General features: G+C 36.1%; 2 protein-coding genes across 5 annotated transcripts; one reads left to right on the forward strand and one right to left on the reverse strand.

The window, feature by feature from the left end:
- Positions 1-1,718: 1,718 nt before the first annotated feature.
- Positions 1,719-7,916, reverse strand: LOC132163606 (uncharacterized). Of its 4 annotated transcripts, none has more exons than XM_059573955.1 (5): positions 7,453-7,916; positions 6,673-6,887; positions 6,464-6,586; positions 3,848-4,066; positions 1,719-2,499 (listed from the first exon to the last, which is right to left on the reverse strand). In XM_059573955.1, the coding sequence occupies exons 2-5, from the start codon at positions 6,841-6,843 to the stop codon at positions 2,053-2,055; spliced, it is 960 nt and encodes a 319-aa protein (XP_059429938.1). In that variant the 5' UTR covers positions 6,844-6,887; positions 7,453-7,916; the 3' UTR covers positions 1,719-2,052. The 4 variants fall into 4 exon arrangements, with proteins under 4 accessions (XP_059429938.1, XP_059429937.1, XP_059429940.1 ...); XM_059573954.1 differs by having other exon boundaries at positions 7,339-7,916; XM_059573957.1 differs by lacking the exon at positions 7,453-7,916 and adding an exon at positions 7,097-7,306.
- A 4,989-nt stretch (positions 7,917-12,905) lies between these two features.
- Positions 12,906-21,842, forward strand: LOC132163587 (transcription factor E2FB). The gene is made up of 14 exons (XM_059573929.1): positions 12,906-13,370; positions 16,617-16,809; positions 17,014-17,073; positions 17,226-17,311; positions 17,384-17,472; positions 17,592-17,646; positions 19,247-19,299; positions 19,388-19,438; positions 19,561-19,609; positions 19,721-19,786; positions 19,873-19,949; positions 20,102-20,327; positions 20,744-20,810; positions 20,923-21,842. Exons 1-14 carry the CDS (start codon positions 13,158-13,160, stop codon positions 21,054-21,056), a joined length of 1,419 nt encoding a protein of 472 aa, XP_059429912.1. The 5' UTR covers positions 12,906-13,157; the 3' UTR covers positions 21,057-21,842.
- The last annotated feature ends 87 nt before the right edge of the window (positions 21,843-21,929 follow it).

Below are 21,929 nucleotides of genomic sequence, written 5' to 3' on the forward strand. Positions count from 1 at the left end.
GTCTTTGTGACAAGATGTCACATCATCTTCTTTTTGTTTTGTCTTTTTTCCTCTACAAAAAAATGATGTGACATCTTGCCGCATGAACTTTTATGGGCAAAATATAAAGTTTTTATTAGATTCTAGCATACCTTATTTAGCCTAGTGGTGGCCTGGTGGGGGGTGGAGGTGGTAGTAGTGATTTTGGGGATTTTTGAGTTGGTAGGCTCTGGTTAGAGTCGTAGAGAGGAGGAGGCTAAGTAGTTGAGGTTTTGGCCTGGAATTGGAGGTGGGATGGCGGTGGTGGAAGAAATGAGGAATAAGAGAGGGAGTAGAGTGAGGAAGTAAAGGAAAAGAGAAGAAGCAGCCATGGCTCATTTGGGTTTGTGCTGTTTGAGGGAGAAAAAGCTCTTTGCTATTTTCTTAATTAGGGATGATCACGTGGAGTCCTATATAGATGGGAGACCAATTACCTAAACAATGAGAATACAATTTTTTTTTTTTTTTTTTTTTTTTTTAAGGAAAACTTCACTTTTAACCCGTCTGAATTGTCACAATTTTTTAAATGTCTTCCCTAAAATTCAATTTTCTTCAATTTAGTGTATCAATCTTTCAATTGTTTCAATGTCACACCTCCATTAGGATTTTTCATTAACTCCTAACTAAGAGGTTAAAATTTTCAGAATGCCCTTATTTGTTTTAGGAAAAAAAAAAAAAAAAATTGTAAAGATTAAGATGTTGGTCCGAATTTAACAGTATTTACAAAAATACTCATGCCTCAATCTTTGCAAAAAATTTAAATATTTTTTTCTAAAAAAAAAAACAAAAAAAACCTAGGGTATCTTGAGAATTTTGTTGGGATTTAAAAAAATCGATTTGGGTAAAATATAATGCAATAGGCAATTTCAATTCTTTTGGAACTGAATTGCTTCAATTCAATTATATTACTTAACTTTGTACTGATCTGAACCTAAGTTTGTATACACCTGGTAACTGATTACGCATTCAGCATTCCTCAAGAATCAAGATTGAATTTTTTTTTTTTTTTTTAAAAAAAAAGAATATAAAATGCTTACAAGCTTAGAGCCCGTTAAGAATTACATTAAAGATGCCTAAAAGTGTTTTTAACACTCAAAATGTTCGTTTGCAAAAAAAGAAAATACTCGTTTAGTAAAAAAATTAAAAGCGCTTTTAAGGGTTCAAAAAGCCTAAAAATAACAAAAACGTACTTTTGGCAAAAAGTTAAAAATGAAGTTTTTGTTCAAAAGCTCTTTTTGACTTAAAAACTCTATTTCTCAATTGTAATTCCAAACAGGCTCTTAATTTGTGATAGTCAACCTTAATATTTATATAAATAATGATTCACCCCGGAAGTTACGTCAATCAGAGGTCACCGGCTATTTTTCGCCGGTCGCTTATTTTTTGTACTAATCAAACACCAAAAAATAATTTTAAGAAAATTGAAAATATTTTTTGTGGAGCCTAAAAAGAACTAGAATTCCATGGAGTTTCCTGAATTCGGAATTTGGTCAAGTAGTGAAATAGGGGTGCAATCCCCCCTTGCCTGAAACAACTGAGCAGCAGAAATTTCAGGAGATCCCAATCTATTTAAAAATTCTCTCTACAGAATTTTGTTGTATAAATAGAAAGATCTATAATGAGGATCTAGCAACTTAAGCAGAGTGCTGGATCATGAATCAAATCGAGACCAATGGATACACATGCTATTTGGTTTCACACGGGTTTACAAATTTAATTAACATTCTAAAAATGAACATGATGATCTTAGGTCACTGGTAGGCTGCTTAAATACAATCGGTTTTAGCATTAACATCAGAGATCAAGATCTTGGCTTTTTATGTTCTTCCTTCTTGATTGTTGAGCCTGATACTTAAGAGATCAAATCAATCATAAAACTATCAGACTCCTCCCCATATGGGAAGGCCAAGATGTACAGACACAGAATCTGATCCTGAGAGAATGCTTCACCAGGTATTCCAGATTACAATGAGAAGAAATTCTGTTTTGGATTTTAAAACTCACATGACATGATCAGAGAGAGAGAGAGAGCTTTTACTGTTCTTTAGTCCTCTTCCGTGCCAAATAGCGTTCTTTTGCTGCAGCCACAGCATCTCCACTTCTCTTATGGTGGTTAGGCTTTGGCTGTTCTGATGATGGTTGTTCACCTGAAGTTTTTTCTTCAACTGAAGTGTTGGTAACTGGCATTGTATCTGAGGACATGAAGCTTCTAGGCAGAGTGGAAGTTTCACCTCCATGTTTTTCTTCCACAACCGAAGCCTCCAAAGGTGGATTTGAGTTGTCCGATGTCTGACCTTTATCTGATGTATCAATGGAGCCTTTTTCTTCAAGTTTCTCAAGCTCCCTTGACTCAGGTTGTCTCTCCGCCTTCCTTGACTCAACCTGCTTCTCTGGTTTCCTCAACTCATCATTATTCGCACCAAAAGCGACATTTTTTTCAAGGTTGAAGTAAAAATCGCTCAAGTCCTTCTTCTTTGTAACCTTTAAATCAGCCCAAAAATAAAATTATCAGTATATGCTGAAAGCCTATTCCTTGACATTTACAATTGAAAACATTCAGGAATTATATACCACCCAAAGGATAAAGCTAACAAATAGGATTAAGATCCCCTCGCGGAATGACATCATAAAATATAATGTGAGTGAGCCAGTTGAAGAATTTTTGGAAAAAGATGCACAGAAAACCCTTTCTATAATGCAGTTCTAATTGAAGTAAGTGTGTTATGTCACATGTACAGTTAGTGCATGAGTGTCAAACGAGAGCTACCTGGTATTAATTGATTGGTCTAATATGTCATGCCGTTAGTCAATTAGATGGAATGTTGAAAGAGGAGCTATTTAAAACCAAAGGAAAACCTTAAGGATCTAATTATTGAAATTAAAAACCTAGAGACTAAATTAAATCGTATGAAAACCTAGGGATTAAATTTGGCTTTTCCCTAAGTTTTCTAAAGCTTCTTGGATAGGGTTTGATGATTAAGGACTTGGGAATGGATAGGTTACCAAAGAAAAAAATATTGAATCTAGAAACAATTTAATAACTGCCTGGGATTAAAACAATGAATTAAAGGAGAGAAAGAAAAGAAAAAGTCTAGGCAATCACATCCAGGAAGGAGAAAACAATTATACCCTCAAAACTTTAAGAACACTACTAGAAATCTCTTTGAATTTGACAAATTACATAAAAGCCTTTATCTAAGCATATTCTCAATCATTTTCCTATATAGACTAGGATTCCTAATTAAAAAGAAAAAGAACTACTAAATAGAGCAGGAAACTACTAAAACAAATTAGAAAAAGACTTTAAAATTAAAATAAGACTCATGAGCCTTTGGTACAGCCCATTCCAGAAAATCTAAGGTTTATCAGATTATCCCTACTTAAGTAAAACTTAATTAAAACTGAAGCAGCAGGTTTCCAACCTAAAGTAGCTTATGAAGGTAGCCAATTAGGTCCCACATCAAAACTAGACCATTTTTTCGATTTTTTTTTTTTTTTTTAGTTTTTCTGAGAACTTTTTGCTGACTGCATCATTCTACCATGGTTGGAGAAAACTCAACCTAGATATTGGAATCCAACTACTAAAACATTTAAACATCCATATGCCATCTGCCTAAAAAAAAAAAAATATATATATATAGAGTGCAGCAAACAGAATAAAAAAGAATTAATATAAGTCACAAGAGGACGCAAGAATTAGATGCATAAATTAAACTGGCAATCTTCAGTTCATCACAGGCAAAAGTACTACAAAACAAGCAATGTGATCATAATTGTCAATCAAAACTGAAGTTAGATCACAACAAGACTTGGAAAAAGTTAGACATACATCCTCCTTTTCTTCCCGAAGTTCACGCAAACGTTCTTCCTCCTGCCACTTTGCCTGCTCTGCAAGTTTCTTTTTGTAAGCACGCGTGACAAATTTGTCCTTGTCTGCATAGAGGTGGTCATCTTGGCTTCTCTCTTTAGCAATTTTTCGCTCAAACACTACCTCACGGTATTGCTCACGTTCTTTTGCTTTTTCTTTCAAAATCTCAATATATCTTGACTGCAACAGAAACGAGCATGTTGATCAGTTACAACCACTATTTAATTACCTTTTTTTTTGGCAAGCACAGCGACCATTTAACCAAATCTATGAAGAACAAGAAATTTAAAAATAATTGCTCCAATTTATTTTTTCAGAATTAAAAACAAATGCTGAATTTATTCGGAAAAAGGCTCTTTGAGACATGAAACAAAATGTTGCTACATGAGACTAAATTCCATTCACCGACTAAAGTATCTCTTCAGTGTTTGATCACATGGTGTTGAGACAAGTAAAGAGGTGAGGCTTTTCCTACTGAAACCACAAATATAAAGGTCGTTCACTTTTTAAAAAAGAAAACATGGTTTCATATGAAATATATAGTAAGATTCACAAGTCATATGACATCAAGGTTCGAAACATTAAGATCAAACTACCCTTAGTTACCAAAGAAGTGAAACCAAAGCAGTGGGACTTCATGGAAGCTAGAAGCTAGAAGCTAAAAGCTAAAACGTGTGCAAGGGTATGGAGTTGCAATTTGCGTTAAATCACCCCAACAAAAAAAAATCTGACCATCTAAGAAGTTGATAATGATAAATTAGCTTTAAATCAGCCATCATAAAATTCATCACATTACCTCTAAAAGTTGATAATGATAAATTAGCTTTTGAATATTCCTAATCTTTTTTTTTTTTTGATAAATAATTGATTCATTAAAACGCAGAGGGGCGTAACCCTAGTACACAAGACATATACAAAGAACGGACTAAAAGCAAAAAGAAGAACAAAAACCCACAAATTTAGGCATGGTAGAAAACTGGGAAACATTAAACACTCCAGCCCAATTGAGAAGGGTCTTAACAAACATGTTTTTGAGCTCGTGCGTCTTCTCATGATTTTCAAAACATTGTGCATTCCGCTCTTTCCAAATAGTCCACATTAAGCATAGTGGGGCTATTCTCCACACATCCTTAACTAAACAATTACCTCTTTGACATCGCCAACACACTAACAAAGCTACCACCTTCCAGGCATGACCCATGTGACGTCAAAGAGAGATTTCTTAGATAATATTATGGAAAATCACTTTTAAATCAACAAAACGTTATCATTATTTATTTATTTTTGATAGTTAGCAGAACCCATTGATTATTCATGATTGATCCCAATTCCCATGATCTCGGCCTCCATTCCTTTCTTTTAGAGGGAAGAAAATGTCATTTGGTCCGAAGACCATTAGCTAATCCACCACATTGTTACCTTCTCCGATTCTATACAATCTGAATGATTATTATTAGTGCTAGAATTCATCAAATACCAATATTAAACTGGTGCCTCTCATCAATTATTATGAATCAATAAAACTTCTTCTTCAATGGCCTCATTCAAAATCATGGATTTGTTCATTAAATATAAATTACATTGGGACAATTTGATTTTAACACTTCCCTAATGATGCAAAGTACATTTTCTTCAAGGTTGATTTCCAAATGTCAATGGTAGAGAGCGAGAGATGAAGAAAACAAAGATGTAACAACAGAAAAAGATCTGGTGGTGGTAAACCGAAGAGCTTGGATGCTCAACAACCTCTCAGTAGAAAACAATCATTCAGAAAGGAGGAAGCCTCACTTAAGCCCATTTTCCTTTTATTTTATTTTATTGTATAGGCAAGACTTGTACCTAAGACCAATCCTAACCCCTAACACTTTAAGCATGCCCATTATTTCAACCAGAAAATCCCAGTTCCTTAATCTAGTTAAAGAAATTGATGCTTAAAGTTTCTAACTCCAGAAAGATATCTTCCCTCCCTCCCTCTCTTTTCCAGGTCAGTGGCAAACTGCAATCCTTAATTAAGTACCACGTTGCTCTTAAAAATGTATGAAACATTCAAAGCTGGGTTATATGCCCTGTTGCTATTGAAGTGTATCAAAACTGGGCACGAAATATAGGAAAATCGAGGATGCCTCTCAAGCTTCAGAATATATCAAATTCTAACGGTCTTTCACAAGAAGGTAAAGGACAAAAACCAAAATGCATCAACATAATTTCATTGCTGCTATGCTTTAATTCTACATAGTTAGCATACCACTTTATTTTTCTTTTTCGACTAATATCATTAGATAAAGGTGCCCCTTCATTAAGGGTGAAGTTGGGAGGGAGAATTTTTCATATGATTGATACAATTCAAAGGACAAACTCACCGCCGCCCCCCAACTGCCATATCAAATACACATATAAAACATAAAACACACGACCACAATTTTATGATGCTCGACTTTAAACTTTTACGCTCTTTGAAAGATAAAATTTTTACTGTTTTGAGATTAGCTGCTTGATAGATTACCAGACCTTCTGGCCGTAAACCATTCAATTATGCTCTATAAAAGTACTTAAACAGAGTGAAGGAACAAGACTTACCTTTCTCTCTTTACGGTCTTGCACTTGAGGCCGAACAGCTTTCTCTTTCATTTCATCATAAACTCCATCATAATCAAAAACCGTGGGGTCCTCTTCCAAAGCTTTCTTCCGCTGCTCCTCAATCTTCAAAAGCAGAAATTCAAAAAAACAAGTCAAACCAATAAAAACAACATTACAAAGAAATCAAACCCAAATGGGCATTGACTCACATCCTTGAGAGACTTGTTCTTGCTAGCCTGCCGAGAAATATCCCCCTCCACATCATCTTCATCCTCATCGTTAAATCCAAAAGGAGGAGGCCGGGGAGGCTTTGATGGCTGCTGCTGCTTCTTCTTCTGTGCTGACAGCCTCAGGTTCAACCCGTACCCTAACTTGTTCATTTCACTTTCTCCTTCCTCTCCCTCTCAAATACTGAACCAAAAATCTGTTCAAACCATTATCACAAAACCAAGTTGTTTTCTCTTACATAATCAATGAAATAATCTCTACTAATAAGATCCGCTTAACCAATTTCAACAATTGACAATTAAATATGAAAATCTACTAAGAAAAGAAAAAATTCAAGAATTAAACAAACCCTTCAAAGGAGAAGCTCGAGGAGTAAAAATAATCAATCTGACCAAAAAGACATACCCAGATCGACGAATATTGGCAAATTCTGTAAACTGAAGGGTAAAACCGCAAACAAATTATGAACACAGAGAGTGAAAGAGAAGTTAATGGGCCGGGTTTTATGTTATTTTTCTCCGATACGGGTTTTTTTAAAACCCGGGGTGGCGGGGCGGGGCGGGTTGCGGGTTATTATAAAAAAATGTTCAAGAAATTACTGCAGTGTGTAGAGGCTGCACGACGACAACTCCTAAAGGGAGAGATACCTGCACGACGACGGCTGCTTCGGGACTCCGGGATAGGAGGATGCAGCGGCGCTAGAGAAGAAAATGAAGAGAGGCGGCTTACTGATTAGGCTTAGACGAGAGAGAGAGAGATACCTGCTCCCGTGCTCCAGCTGCTCGGCTGCTCAGGGACGGAGGGTCTGGAGGCTGGGGCTGGAGAAGAAAATCACAGAGGAAAAGAAGAGGCGGCTGGAGAATTGAGGCTGTGCTTAGTCTTAGACGCGAGAGAGTATTTCCTCAGGTTAGGTTATGTGCGGAGCGGGGCGGGTACCCGGGAAAAAATTTATTATAACCCGCAACACGCCCGGGTTAAAAAAAAAAAACTCTATCCGAGAAAAATAACATAAAACCCGGCCTGTGCGGGACGGGTTGGGAGGGTATTTGCTCACCCCTTCTTAATCACAAATTTGATAAAACGGTGTGTGATTCTGAGTCTCTGACTCTCTTGAGTATATCTGCTCTTGTTCTCTCTAGAATTTGCCTTCCTAACCCTCTGTTTGGTTGCCGAGAAAGCGGAAGGAAAATAAAAAAAGAAGCCCGAGTCTTGATTTTACTTCAAGGTTAGTGCTCTTTCTCATTATTCGAATGCTGACGTCCCTCACTCCCGTTATTCCCTTGCTGTTGTTTAGGCCAATTGAGAGTTCTGTTTGCTCCAAGACTTTAAACATTATCAATTTTTTTTTTCCTTCGTTTTCTCCGCAACTAGCTTGGGGACTGAAATTTTGAATTTTATTGTGGTTTAACATAATTTGATTAATTTTAAAGTTATATCGATCACAAATTATATTTTTTTGTTTTTGTTAATCCCGTTTTTCTTATAGGGTGATGAGAAAACGCAGGAAAGGGAAAGAAAATAACATTTAGAATAACGTAGTGGTGAGAAACTATATAAGAGTAACCATTAGAATTAATATGCGTTTGAGAAAACAAAATAGCTTGACCTGTCAAATTACTTGTCTCAGTTTTCTCAGAACCTAAAGGTAGTGTTCATGTGGATTTGTAACCATGAATTTGGATTAATGGGATTTGAGGTTGGCTCGAAATTCAAGTACTGAAGTTTTTGCTGACATTTATCGGTCGACTTTGCATAACACATTATTTTCTTTGATTTTACGAATATTGATACAGGAATTCTCACATTAGTGTGTTTTGGGTAATCTCAATCCCATTGTTTTTCTCATTTTGGACGCAAAATTTTTAGCTTTATTTTTCATGTTAGACTAGCTAATGGATGTGTTTTTTTTTTTCGTTGGAACACTCTCTTTTCACTTCTAAAGATAAAAGAGTCTCTAGTTAGGGCTCAGTTTGATTTGGTTTAGTTTGAATGACATTCTGGCAATACCACTGGTATCCCATTGCATTGACATAGATAATACAGCTCCTGTAGAAATATGAGACCTTGCTTCAAAAATAGGTGTTCAATGTTATTCTTGATATAACCATCTTTTTAGTTGTCTCATGTTGCCGACTCCTTGCCATTATCTGGCGCTGTTCTGTAATTTTGTCTATGCCTTGAATCTCATTTTCTTTCTCCACATTCATCAAATGATCAACTTAAATCTCCTGGAAGTGAAGCTTTAATGCAACCTGCTGCAACTTCATTTTGTAAGCTTTGCAAGTGCATTCAAATAGATCGTCTCTTTTAGCTTTCTTAGATTTCCTATGCATGAGATTTGAAATCTTGGGTTCTTAATTGGGTGTTTCTCTTGTATACTTCCCGTATACTTGGATTTGTATACGGGAACCTAAAGGTAGTGTTCATGTGGATTTGTACCCATGAATTTGGATTAATGAGGATTAGAGGTTCGCTCAAAATTCAAATAGTGAAGTTTTTGCTGACATTTATCACTTGACTTTGCATAACACATTATTTTCTTTGATTTTACGAATATTGATACAGGAATTCTCACAATAGTGTCTTTTGGGTAATCTCACTCCCATTGTTTTTCTCAATTTTGACACTAAATTTTTAGCTTTATTTTTCATGTTAGACTAGCTAATGGATGTGTATTTATTTTTTTTTTCCATTGAAACACTGTCTTTTCACTAGTTAGGGCTCCGTTTGATTTGGTTTAGTTTGAATGGCATGCTGGCAATGCCACTGGTATCCCATTGCATAGACACAGATAATAAAGCTCCTGTAGAAAGATGAAACCTTGCTTGAAAAATAGGTGTTCAATGTCATTCTTGATATAGCCTTCTTTTTAGTTGTCTCATGTTGCCAATTTCTCGCCATTATCCAGTTCTGTTCTATAGTTCTGTCAATGCCTTGAATCATATATTCTTTCTCCACATTCATCAAATGATCGAGTTAAATCTCCTGGAAGCGATGCTTTAATGCAACCAGCTGCAACTTCATTTTGTAAGCTTTGCAATTGCATTCAAATAGGTAGTCTTTTCTAGATTTCCAATGCATAAGGTTTGAAATCTTGGATTTTTGTCTCATATACTTCCTGTGTACTTGGTTGTGCCCCTCTCCTTTTTTTATGAAACTAGATTACTTTAAAAAAAGAAAAATGGGTGCCAATGAATGACATGATAAGTTGTTCAATACAGTGAACGGTGGCCAGTGGCATCTGAGAATGTTGAAGGGATTCTTGTGCTCTGAGCATGCCTAAAATCATCTCTCTTTTTCATCTGCTGTCTCAAACCCTTAGCTTCATCCTCGATGCTTTTTCTGTTGATTGCCATAATATCTCTCTGCTTCCTTCATGTTTATCAACCAAAATGTTTAGCTGTAACTCCAAGAATCTTGTCAATGTAGCAGTTTTAACAAAGGAATAGATGCATACACACGAGTTGCTACATCCATGCAATGGTGTGAGAGGGTAGAGTGTAACAAGAAGTCTTGTTTCGTTTGCTAATGTATAGAATGTGCCTCTTGTTGATTGATTTATTTACTTGTTTTTGAAGCTGAGCCTTAGCATGGGAAATCAGCCTGTGAAGCAACAAGAAAGGGGAGAGATACTATTGAAGGTTGTGCCTCCTCTGGATCCTGCATATGTTAGGTGGCTTGCTCGAGATGTTGAGAGGATTCATGGCTTTACTCCAAGAAACCCTCGTGCTGTGAAGCCACCAGAACATTATTTAGAATACATGCGCTTCAGTGGATGGTTGGATGTGAACTTGGATGATCCGGATCTTGCCCATTTGTTCAAGTAGACAATCATTTACTTATCTAAAAGTATGCCAGTTCCCAATGAGAAATGTCGGATATTATAATTCTATTTAACATTCATCCAACAAGATGGATGTGGCATTTCCAACTACATCTTCGATTAATCCCTTGTTAATTTTTTTTTTTTTTTTTTTTTTAAATAGTTCAATGTTGAGTTAGAGTGTCAAGTCAACATTATTAGACAATTGTTACATAGAATTATAGTATTTGACACTACCCGCTCCAAATATAGTTTACTAGAAAGTACTAGATGCTTGGGTTGTTGAATGGGGTCGAGATAGGCCTTAGCCTAGCAAAAATTAAAAACAATGTAATTTGTTTGGTCTAGATGCATTATAAACTCCCAACATGTTCTTCTATCCCATTGTTTTACGAAAAATAAAAAATAAAAAGCAAAATCTACATAATTGAAGTCTATACTTAGCAAAAAGCCCAAAAAAAAGTGTGTAATTAATTTCCTTTTGATCTTCTTGAATCCTAAGAGAGGTACCCTACCAATCTGAGAGTACCAAGCACAATGGGGTGAAGATAAATAGCACGCTGACAAAAAAAATTTTTTTTTTATTAAAATATTAAAAAAAAAAAATCACGGCTCAGCACAATGATATAACGCACGTAGAGTTCAATAAACAATTAACAAATATAGAATTCAAGAATAAGGGTCTATAGTTGAAAAGAAAAAGGAAAATGAGAAGAGTAAGTTATAGAGTTTATTTATTGGGAAAATTTCATAAAGGACCTCTGAACTATCATACGATTTGAAAAGTCCTCATCAAATTTCGAAACTTCTTAATTGGACCCTCCAAACTTTCAATTTGATGCAATCTACTCCTTTCGTTAGTTTTTTGATGTTAAAAGTGATGAAATTACCTTTTTATACCCTTAAAAATTTTATAAAATTTCAAATTTATCCTTAATTTCTAATCGAAAATTAAAAAGAAAAAAGAAAATTGAAGGGTAATTTGGTCATAAGAAAAAACTGGGTTTCAAAGTTTAGCCCATATTCCTTGTGTGGACAAAGCCTGCAAGAAGCCCAACCCACGAGAGCCCCGGCAAGTGCGAAACGCGTTGGTGCCCTAAAAGAGTGGCGCCTAAATGAGTCGTGACTCACTGTGCTGGTGGGGGGGAAAAGCTGGTTAGGGCTTTTGCTTGGTTGGGTAGTTGGTGTGACAGTGGAAACAATCGCGATTGATACATTACGCGCCAATTAATCGCCACTTTAATTCCCCCTTAACAAAAGGCGCGCATCGCCGATTCGAACCCCCTTAATTGTCTTTGTCCTCACCGCGAAAAACCAGAACTTATTTCTCACACCACACAAGAGCTTCGATACGCTACACTCAAATCTATCTGCATCCAAACCTTTCCAATCTCGCTAAAGAGAAGCCCACCGCACGATTTTATTTTTATTTGCTCAAGTAGATTTAAATTTAGCATAATTTGTTATTTTGACGGTGTAGAACTCTAGTTATTAATCATACAATTATTTCAATTCAGATAATATTAAATAGTTGTTTTCCCAATCATAAATATATATCTTTTATATTTAAGGGTGCGTTAGGATTGTGATTTTGTAAAAATAATCTGCATTTTTTAAATATATCACAAAATATAACACGTTTGACATTGCGATTTAAAAAAACACTTAAATTTAAAATAAGAAAAAAATATGCGATTTTAATAAGCAGGATAAGAGGTGTTTATTTTTAAAAAAAAGTGCGAATTTAAACCAAAATCATGAATTCGCATAACAAATATTTAACAAAAAAAATACTTTGTAACATATTTTATCAAATGCCTTTACGATTTTAAAAGTGGCAATCCCAAAAATGATATTTTTAAAATCGTACTTATTGAAACCGACTCTAAACCATATTTGATAAGATAGTAGTATATTATAATTTTTATTACAAATTCTTTATAAATAATGTGGTAATTATCTTAATAATTAAAATATAACCATCATATAACAATTTCTATAATACTTATAACGTTAATCACTAAAATATAAATTATCACGAAACATTTTAGTTATACTCATTTTTCATAAAAATGTAAACTATTATATGAGTTTTTTATAAAAAAAATATAATAAAAACGGTAATACTCTCGAATATTTTCATAATAAGATTCTACATTTTTTGTAAAAGCCTAGACTAGGAGTCAAGGAGAGTATGGAGGACCAGAGCGCATGTGATCCTAGACGCACCAAGCGGTTAGACGTAGGCACCTACTCGTTTCTCCTTGGTCTCATATAATTAATTTATAACTTATTTTTGTTTTCTATAAAAAAAGAAAAAAAGAAAAACAATTAACTTTTGCCAGTAAATTTATAAGTGCTTCCCTCCACATCTATATCCGAACCAAATTCCCTCCTTCCTGCCCTTTGTTTCCCTCGTTTTCTGCTCTCTTTCTCTCTCCCGCTTTTCCATTTTCCTTCTACCCAAACACCCTCAGATCCCCGCTTCCCCGCCCCCAATTTTCCCTCCAACTCCTCCCATCCAATTTCCCTTCTGTTCCCCTAAATTTTAGTTGTCTTCTTTCTTTCTTTGTCTCTCTCTCGTTCTCTCTTTCAAAACCCCCAAACCGCAAAGCTCACTCGAGCTCGATCTCTCGCCGCTTGATGTCGGGCCCGAGAGCTCCGGCACCGTCTGCGCAGCCGCCTTTTGAGCAGATCACGCAGCAGCAGCAGCCGCAGCAACAGCCGCCGAGGCGGCAGCTACCATTCTCGTCTTTGAAGCCCACGTTCGCTACTCCAGCGGAATATCACCGCTTCTCCGATCCTCGCCGCGGTGCTGCTGATCACGGAGCTGAGGCCATCGTTGTCAAGTCTCCTGTGAGTTCTTCTTACTTTTGCTTTGGTAAAATTTATGCATTTCTTTTTTAGTGATGTCTGTGATTTGAGAATTGCCTTGGGATCTGCTTAGCAAGTGAGCGGAATGAGTCGTTGATGTTTTGATTTGTTGGAATTAGTGATCGGGAGTTCTTGGGGTTTGGATTTGTGGAAATTGTGGAACAAGGTTGTTTCCTTCTTTTACTGGACTGTGATTATTTGGGAATTTCATATTTCTTTGGTAATATTGGTCTATTTTGGAGCGCGGTGACTTGGTTGAATCTGTTTGGTTCTTTGACTGACTTCATTTCTTGCTTAATCGGTAAAATTTGCAGCCTTTTTAGGGGGGACATTTGGTTGATTGTGTGTTTGACTATGTGGATATGGTGATTGTTACATTTCTTGTTATTCATGTTTGTGAAACCATGATTATGATATGATTGTTGGCATCCTGTTGGCCCCCCTCATCTGCAAATTTGGAGAAAGGTTGTTAGCCACTAATGCTCTTTTTGTCTGGAAGATGCTTGGGTCTTGCGCAAGAGAATGGATTCCTTTGCAAATTGTTAATACTTGTTCTAATGATAATATTTGACCAACTCTTAGTTACTGATTTGTTTGGGTTGCTATCTATGCTCAGCCGCCTACACAAGTGTTTGCCTAATAAGTTTCTCATTCTTAGTTTGACACTCTTCTTTGGTGCTTGTTGGAGAGGAAGCAGCTCACATTTGATGTAGAACTCCAGCTACATCTAGATCTTCTTACAAGCAATAGAGTGACCTATCTGAAAAAGTGAATGCTCATCTAAGTAAATTAATTTTGCACATTCAATGTTCTAAATATGTGTTGATAAGTATGTTGAGATCATAAATAAGGAGCTATGGTGTTCTAATATTTTTTGGAATTATCAGAGACATCAATGTTGTTAGTGTTATTGATAAAAGCTGTGTCAGAGTCATTGATAAACAATTGATAGTCAAGATTTTGGACATGGTAATTGGGCTAAGAATATCGGATTCTCAATGATCAAAGTACTATCCTCTGTCACCTTTCATATAAAATTACAAGATGCTGATGGAATATGACAATGATGTGTACTGGAATGGTGATCCATACCACATGGTATCATGAAGGATTGAAAAACGGCCTCTTTTCCATAGTGATGCTAAATAAATAGCTTTCTTTACATGTTTACATCTTGAACATAGATAGTAGAACATTTTATATATTGATGCAAATATGGTCCAAGCGCTGATCACAGAAAAAAAAATAAAAAAATATTGATTCGCTCCCATTCACTATAGAACATTGTATACATTGATGCATTTTCTACAGGTGCTCATCTGTTCCACATTCGCCTGAATATGTACCCATTGACAGATGTTTTGAACTTAGAGAGCTTTCTGTGTCATCTCAATGTTGCCCATGCAACCTACATCCGCATATCATGGCTGATACAATTAGCTAGGTTATCCAGTCGTGGAAGTAATTGTAACTAGTCGACACTTCATTATAGAGATTTTGATTGCAAATATTTTGAAATGTCTGAATGTCGAACACATTTCTAGAATACATACCTGTTGAAAAATATCTTAGATTGACATCTTAGTATAGCATTAAGCCTCTATAAATAATGATTGCCATGGCTTTAAGTCTTTTCAACATGTGTCTGGATGATATGAATGTTTGGGGTATCCCGGTCCCTGCCCATATCTATAATGTTGAGTTAATTTCTAGTGGACAAACTGAATCTATTTTAGAATCTTTAATTACTTATCTATGGAAATGACTGAAAGATCTTCTAAACATGATCATTTTGCATTGATTTTATTAAAATTCAAAGTACTGATGCTAGTTTTGACACACTTGTTTGTCAGATCAATAGTCTGGTCATTTTAGTGTTTAGATGTATATCCATTTGTTGTGCTGGAAATGGATGTAATTGTTAGGTGCTTCCAAGACTTCTTTGATTGACATATACCAATGAAGTGTTATGAGATAGTGACATTGCTGCTCAGTAGTGCTACCAAAAGTTTTGGGCCATCAAATAATTTTATTTCTTCAATATGTTGTACCCGAGATCGGTTAGTCAGTCATTGGGAAGCATAGATAAGATGAAATGAGATATGCCAAATCTGATGGTTTTGATTTGAGCTTTGCTAGTCTTTTGTAGGAATGACATCTTACAGCATAGTGCTTGTTACAATGAAAACTTGAACTCCTCACGTAGATATGGTGTACTACTGTGGTAATAGGAACCTTTGTCAATGATGAAGTACTGTGCTTATGGTTGAAGTCTTATTTTTGAACTTCTTCGTAAGAAACTGCCCCATATTCAAGGAATATGCGTGAAGACAAAAGTTTTGAGGATCGTGAGAGGTCGTTGGCGAAGCTTAAGTCATTTTTATAGTAGTAGAGGTAAGGGACATAATGTTGCATGATCCTTTGCCTTTCAAAATTTGTCTTCAATATTAATGCCCTAGGGGTATGGATCATGCAGTTTGAGGGCGTCGGATGCTGGTGGAATTTGATGCATTTGCACTTTTGAAAGTGGTGTTGCTGGCTGTTTGTTGTTGGTAGAATCTCTTACAATGACTCTCCTTCTCACTGTATTTTTTGAGTTTGAAAAGAACAAAGAAATGTTTCACAATAAGTGTGACTTATTGTTGAATAGGCATATGTATTTTCAGAGTTTAAGATATTTGGTTGGTTGGGTTTCACTTTTAGACGTTTATAGGATGTATCAGAGGTTTTTCTATATGGAAGCACTATACTCGTGTTTGTCAACTAATCATACCATATTTATTGCATTTCCTTGTTCAGTTGTTTCCATTATTTTATTAAATAAGTTTGCTCCTTAGAAAATTAATATTTTTAATATGATTTTGCGATTGAGAAATCTCAGATATATAACAATTTCAGATGTTTGGTAGTTTGCTATTGAGAATGATGAGATATTTACAACTCAATGATCTTTTGGTTGACCAAACTAGCTAGTCTTGCTGTTGCTACTTCTGTCAGTTGATAAGTTGGAAAGCTAACTTCTCTCTCTAGTTGCATATCTAGCCTCTCGAAAATTAGGCTGGCTGTGAATTCGTTGATTTTTTTTTTCAGCCAGCATATTTGTATGTTTCATTAGCATTCTTTTATCTTGAATGGAACCTTGAATTCTTGCATTTAATTGAATTGTGATCAAATGTATTTGCTCATGTTGCTGATTGAATTTTTCAAAAACATAATGGTGTTTATTAGCATTTAAAGCGGAAGAGTGACACAGCAGACTATGAAGCTGAGTCTGGTGATAGAATAACAGGTTCTGGATTCACTGAAGTAGTTAACAGTCCCCTTCAGACACCTATGTCAGTAAAAGGGGGAAAGGGAAGCAAAACGTCAAGGCTTACAAAGTGCAATAAATCTGGACCTCAAACTCCAGTCTCAAATGTTGGTAAGTATAAATATTGGGACTATGTTCCCATATCTATGTTCCTGCTATGTATCTCTTTCATTATTTGTTGTAAATCAAAGGATAATTAGGTACTATCTGAATCCTCTCAATTAGCACAAGTACTTCTCTTTCCTTCTGTCTCCATTGGTCCTAGCAGAAAGTGTAAGATGCATTTATGGCAAAACTTTCTTTAAATTTTGGCAGCTTCTCCTTCCGGCAATAATCTCACTCCAGCTGGCCCTTGCCGTTATGACAGCTCTCTTGGTAACAGAATTACTACTTCTGCCTTTGTTGATTAATTTATATTTTATTTTTTATTTTTAAAGAAGCACGGCTCATTTCAGTATAGCTCTGTTTGTGGAATAGACCAATTTCTTGTTTAAGAGTGACAACAATGTCCTATGATTCTCATTCAGGTCTCTTGACAAAAAAATTTATCAATCTGATCAAACATGCCGAAGATGGTATTCTTGATCTAAATAAAGCTGCTGAAACTTTAGAGGTGACCATTATTCTGTCTGGTTCAACATACCAATTGTTGTGAAGTTCTATAAGTTGAAGATTTCTGCTACAGGTGCAAAAGAGGAGGATATATGATATAACAAATGTCCTTGAAGGAATTGGTCTCATAGAAAAGAAGCTCAAAAACAGAATCCAATGGAAGTATGGAAATGCTTTCTTATTTTTTGAAAGTTTAATGTCATATTTTGTTTTCTAAATTGCGAAAATCAATTATCTACTGCACATGAGAACTCACTCAGTTTGATTGATTGTTTGATTAGGGGAGTTGATGTCTCAAAGCCAGGGGAGGCTGATGAAAATTATTCCAGTTTACAGGTATGCCAAATAGAGAAATTGTTTCTTGTCATGCATGAACCATGGTTGCTCAGGCTCTGCACAGCTCTTTAAACATTTTGTGCCCCTTTTTTCCCCCCTTTAGTATGATTTGATTTTCTTTTGAGAGTGAATTTTTAACTCTGCTAGGTTGATTGTAAAGGCAACATTTGGCCTATAGTGAAGCAAATATGTTTATATGAATATATACTCAACAGTGCTAGTATGCCAACCATTTTGGGTTGACATCACAGGTTTTTCCTCATGTTAGCCTCACCTAGTGCCTTGACTTTTTAATCATTGGCCATACTGTTCGCATGTCAACAGTTCAATCCACATTCTTTTAAGGCTATTGCCCTTGCCCTTGTAGCACGTTTAGCATGAATCGTGAAAATGAGCAGTTGGTGAAGTTGGTCAGCATTGTTGAAAAATTAGATTAGGCTTCCTGACTTGAGTTTGTTATATATGTACCATCATGTGCATAACATTCTGATGGTGATGGATCAAATACATCATTTTATCTCCAATGTGTAGTAATTATGAGCATAAATGTATTAGGAAGGGGTGGGATGGTTTTGCACACCATGTGCGTTATGAGGTAGGAGATGGTTCTAAAGTTTTGTTTTGGCATGATGTGTGGTGTGGGGAAAACCATTGAAGATCCTTTTTCCAGAATTGTTCACTATTGCATGTGGGAAGGACGCGTGGGTGGCGGAGAATATGCAATTTCAAAATGGTACTCTACATTGGAATGTGTTGTTTATTCGCCTGTGCGTGATTGGGAAGTGGATGCGGTCTCTTGATTCTTTGAGTTGCTATATTCCCAAAAAGTTTGGTATGGATGTGAGGATACAATTTGTTGGATTCCATCGAAAAGGAAGACATTTGCAATGAAATCTTATTATCAGGTTTTGTCTACTTTGGTACAGTATATTTTCCCTTGGAAGAGTATTTGGAAAGTAAGGTGCTACCGAGAGTGACTTTCTTTGTGTGGACGGCGGCTCTAGGGAAAATATTAACATTGGATAATTTACGCAAGAGGAATATTATGGTGATTGAATGGTTTTGTATGAGTAAGCATGATAGAGAGTTAGATCGATCATTTATTCCTACATTGTACGGTTGCAACAGAGATATGGAGTGTACTTCAGCTTTTTGGTGTTGATTGGGTTATGCCTCGCAGGGTGAGCGAGTGTTTGGGAAGTTAGAGAGGACAACTGGGCAACCATCTTGCTTTGCATATATGGTAGATGGTTCCCTTGTATGTGATGTGGAGTATTTGGCTAGAGTAGAATACTCGAAGTTTTGATGAATATGAGAGAGGATTGACCGATTTGAAGAAGTTGGTGTTATAAACGCTGTATTCATGGAGAGTGGCCTGGCCTACTCCGAATGTTTCTAATTTTTCTGAATTCTTAGATTTATGTTCTTCTCTTTTCGGATTAGGGGTCTCTTGTATATTTCCTGTGTACATGGATTGCTCCCCTCTGCTCGTTGTTTGAATATACATTATTTATCCAAAAAAAAAAAATGAGCGTAAATAATGTTTGCATATTTTTGAAGGTGAAGGATTTGGCCTCATTTTTTCTTTCTTTTAATGTAGGCAGAAATTGAAAACCTTTCCATTCAAGAGAGCAGATTAGATGAGCAAATAAGGTTACTTACCTATGCCTTTCCTAGATTTGCTCTATTACAATTTTTTTTTTCCAACCGTTAATGTGCTGAGGCTTCTAATCTGTTGCAGGGAAATGCAAGAACGATTGAGGGAGCTCAGTGAAGATGAGAACCATCAGAAGTAAATTGCCCTCCATTTTACTCCACCAAGATTCATTCACTTTTGTGATGTTATGATCTTTATTTTGTATCCATAATTGGTATCATTTTAGTTGATACAATCTAGCCTTTGTCCCATGCTAGGTGGCTTTTTGTCACTGAGGAAGACATCAAGGGCTTACCCTGCTTCCAGGTTTGTTTTTAGTAATGTCACCATATATAATTGGAGTTGGCAACCTTGCATTTCCTAAAATAAATTTCTCTTACCAGTCAACTAAATACATACAGTAATTGCTTCTACCAGAATGAAACGTTAATAGCAATTAAAGCTCCACATGGCACCACTCTGGAAGTCCCAGATCCTGATGAGGTAATTTAAGAATGGACAAGATAGATGAAAGTTCATTTTGTGTATTTACATGCATATTTCTCAATGACTTTTCTAATTTGTACCAGGCTGTTGACTATCCCCAGAGGAGGTACAGGATAGTCCTAAGGAGCACAATGGGCCCCGTAGATGTTTACCTTGTAAGGTATCATTGATTCTACCTGGTTACAAGATCATTGCATTTCTGTAGTCATTAATGTCTTCCCCGCACTAGCAAAGATAAAGACACAATCCTAGTGTAAGTAATGATTGAATATTTCGGATCCAGATAATCTGACTCTCTATCTTTCTCTCTAGTCAATTTGAAGAAAGGTTTGAGGAGATTAACGGTGTTGAGGTACCTCCAAACGTTCCATCAAGTTCAGGGTTTGATGAGAACCCAGCAACAGCAATGGTCGCAGAGGAGAGCAGAGGAAAGGAGATTGAAATGCAGGGACAAGATGCTCATAGAATGTGCTCAGATCTTAATGCCTCTCAGGACTTTGTGAGTGGAATCATGAAGATTGTTCCATCAGATGTTGATGTAAGTCTGGCTCTTGATTTGTTTGGTATAATAGCTTTTTGAAAGATACAATCTGTTATAAACAGTTTTGTTATTTTTTCGTTCACTGGAGCTCCCAAAAAAAATTATTACAAGCAGAAACTACATGTTCTGCTTTTCTGAAAAAAATATTTGTCTAAAATGTGATGACATCAAATGACTGAAGAAACGATAGGTTTTAGAAGAGCAGAATAATTTAACCTGTAAAATAATGCCTTCTGTTTGGTTATTTTGCAAGCCCCAACTTAAATAGTTTCCTACCAGTAAGTTAATAGTTTAAAAAAAATAAAAAAATGACGTCATTAATAAATATTTGTTTCAGTTCTACTGAAGTTTCTTTTGTTCTTTTGATGAAAGGAACAACAATGAGTACTAATGTTTTCTGTTTTACCATTCAGAGTGATGCAGATTACTGGCTTTTATCAGATGCTGATGTTAGCATCACAGACATGTGGCGAACGGAACGTATCCTCACAGCAAAGATGCTGCTCCTTTTTTTTCTTTTTGAGTTATTTTTGATTTGCCCCGTCTTAAGATCTTAACAGTGAGTACTGAATTCCTTGATTCTTTACCATAGCTGGGGTAGGATGGAATGACCTGGGTGCACTTCATGAAGATTATTTCATGCCTAATGTCAGCACACCACACCCCCAGACTCCACCGTCCAGTGCAACCGAAGAGCCTCCTCCCGCTAACCCTACTAAGAGTTGAGAACTTGGAAAGCGTATGTTGATGAATCTAATCGAGGATACAATTACTTGTTATTCATGAGAACCTATGATGTCTAACCATTTTCGATTGTGTAAAATCTCTGGAGGAGGTTAGATTGAAGGTTCCAAGGAGATGCCTGCAGGATGTTCCCATAAAAAAATGCACAAGAAACTATTGGATGGAAGGTGGAGGTCGCAGCTTCTTTGTACAGTTAAGTACCATATATTAGGTGTTTCTTCTTGTAGTAAATAAAGAGAAAAGAAAAAAGAAGAAAAAAGAAGAAGAAGCAGAAAATACCAATGTTGTTCACCGGTGTATATTAGCATTCTTGGCTTTATTGTACTGACTAGCTTGACCTCTAGGTTAATTTCGCAAGGTATTGAAGAGTCTGAAGAGATGTATTTCGAATTGTTTAGAAATTAGAAGTAAGAGAATAGGATGAATCTGTGTTCTTTCAAGTAATGAAGAGATATTTCATATGCTTAGAAAAATAAAATAAAACCATGTGATGACTCGTTTACAAATATGATGAGCCAGAAAAGCCCTACTGATTTTTGGAAATGAAGTACCTAAACCTTATACGCTGCCCGATTTGTGCTTGAAGTCTTTCATATTAATTGGTGGCATCGTAATGCAACTTACCTGGTTTATATGAAATGCTCAACTGCTCCGAGGGATTTGAACGTGGGAGCAAGGTGGCATCGACATACGTATGGTGGTAACAGTCATTTTGTTTTAAGCTTGTTCATGCCATAACTAACCATCGCGAGCTATAAACTTGTGGTTCAAAACGGACCCGACCCGATAATGCAAAGAAAAGGAAAAAGAAAAAGAAAAAGAAGGCAGGCATTATAGGACTGGAGAAACGTGGTC

The sequence above is a fragment of the Corylus avellana genome, chromosome ca10 (assembly GCF_901000735.1).
Source record: "Corylus avellana chromosome ca10, CavTom2PMs-1.0".
NCBI lineage: Eukaryota > Viridiplantae > Streptophyta > Magnoliopsida > Fagales > Betulaceae > Corylus > Corylus avellana.

What these genes read in the sequence shown, in the direction of transcription:
- LOC132163587 (XM_059573929.1), top strand. Translation starts at nt 13,158, where the DNA reads ATGTCGGGCCCGAGAGCTCCGGCACCGTCTGCGCAGCCGCCTTTTGAG. An exon ending in CCGTTATGACAGCTCTCTTG is followed by an intron (nt 17,074 to 17,225) that starts GTAACAGAATTA and finishes ATTCTCATTCAG; the next exon opens with GTCTCTTGACAAAAAAATTT. An exon ending in AGACATGTGGCGAACGGAAC is followed by an intron (nt 20,811 to 20,922) that starts GTATCCTCACAG and finishes TCTTTACCATAG; the next exon opens with CTGGGGTAGGATGGAATGAC.
- LOC132163606 (XM_059573955.1), bottom strand. Translation starts at nt 6,843, where the DNA reads ATGAACAAGTTAGGGTACGGGTTGAACCTGAGGCTGTCAGCACAGAAG. An exon ending in AGAACAAGTCTCTCAAGGAT is followed by an intron (nt 6,587 to 6,672) that starts GTGAGTCAATGC and finishes CTGCTTTTGAAG; the next exon opens with ATTGAGGAGCAGCGGAAGAA. An exon ending in TTCGGGAAGAAAAGGAGGAT is followed by an intron (nt 2,500 to 3,847) that starts GTATGTCTAACT and finishes GCTGATTTAAAG; the next exon opens with GTTACAAAGAAGAAGGACTT.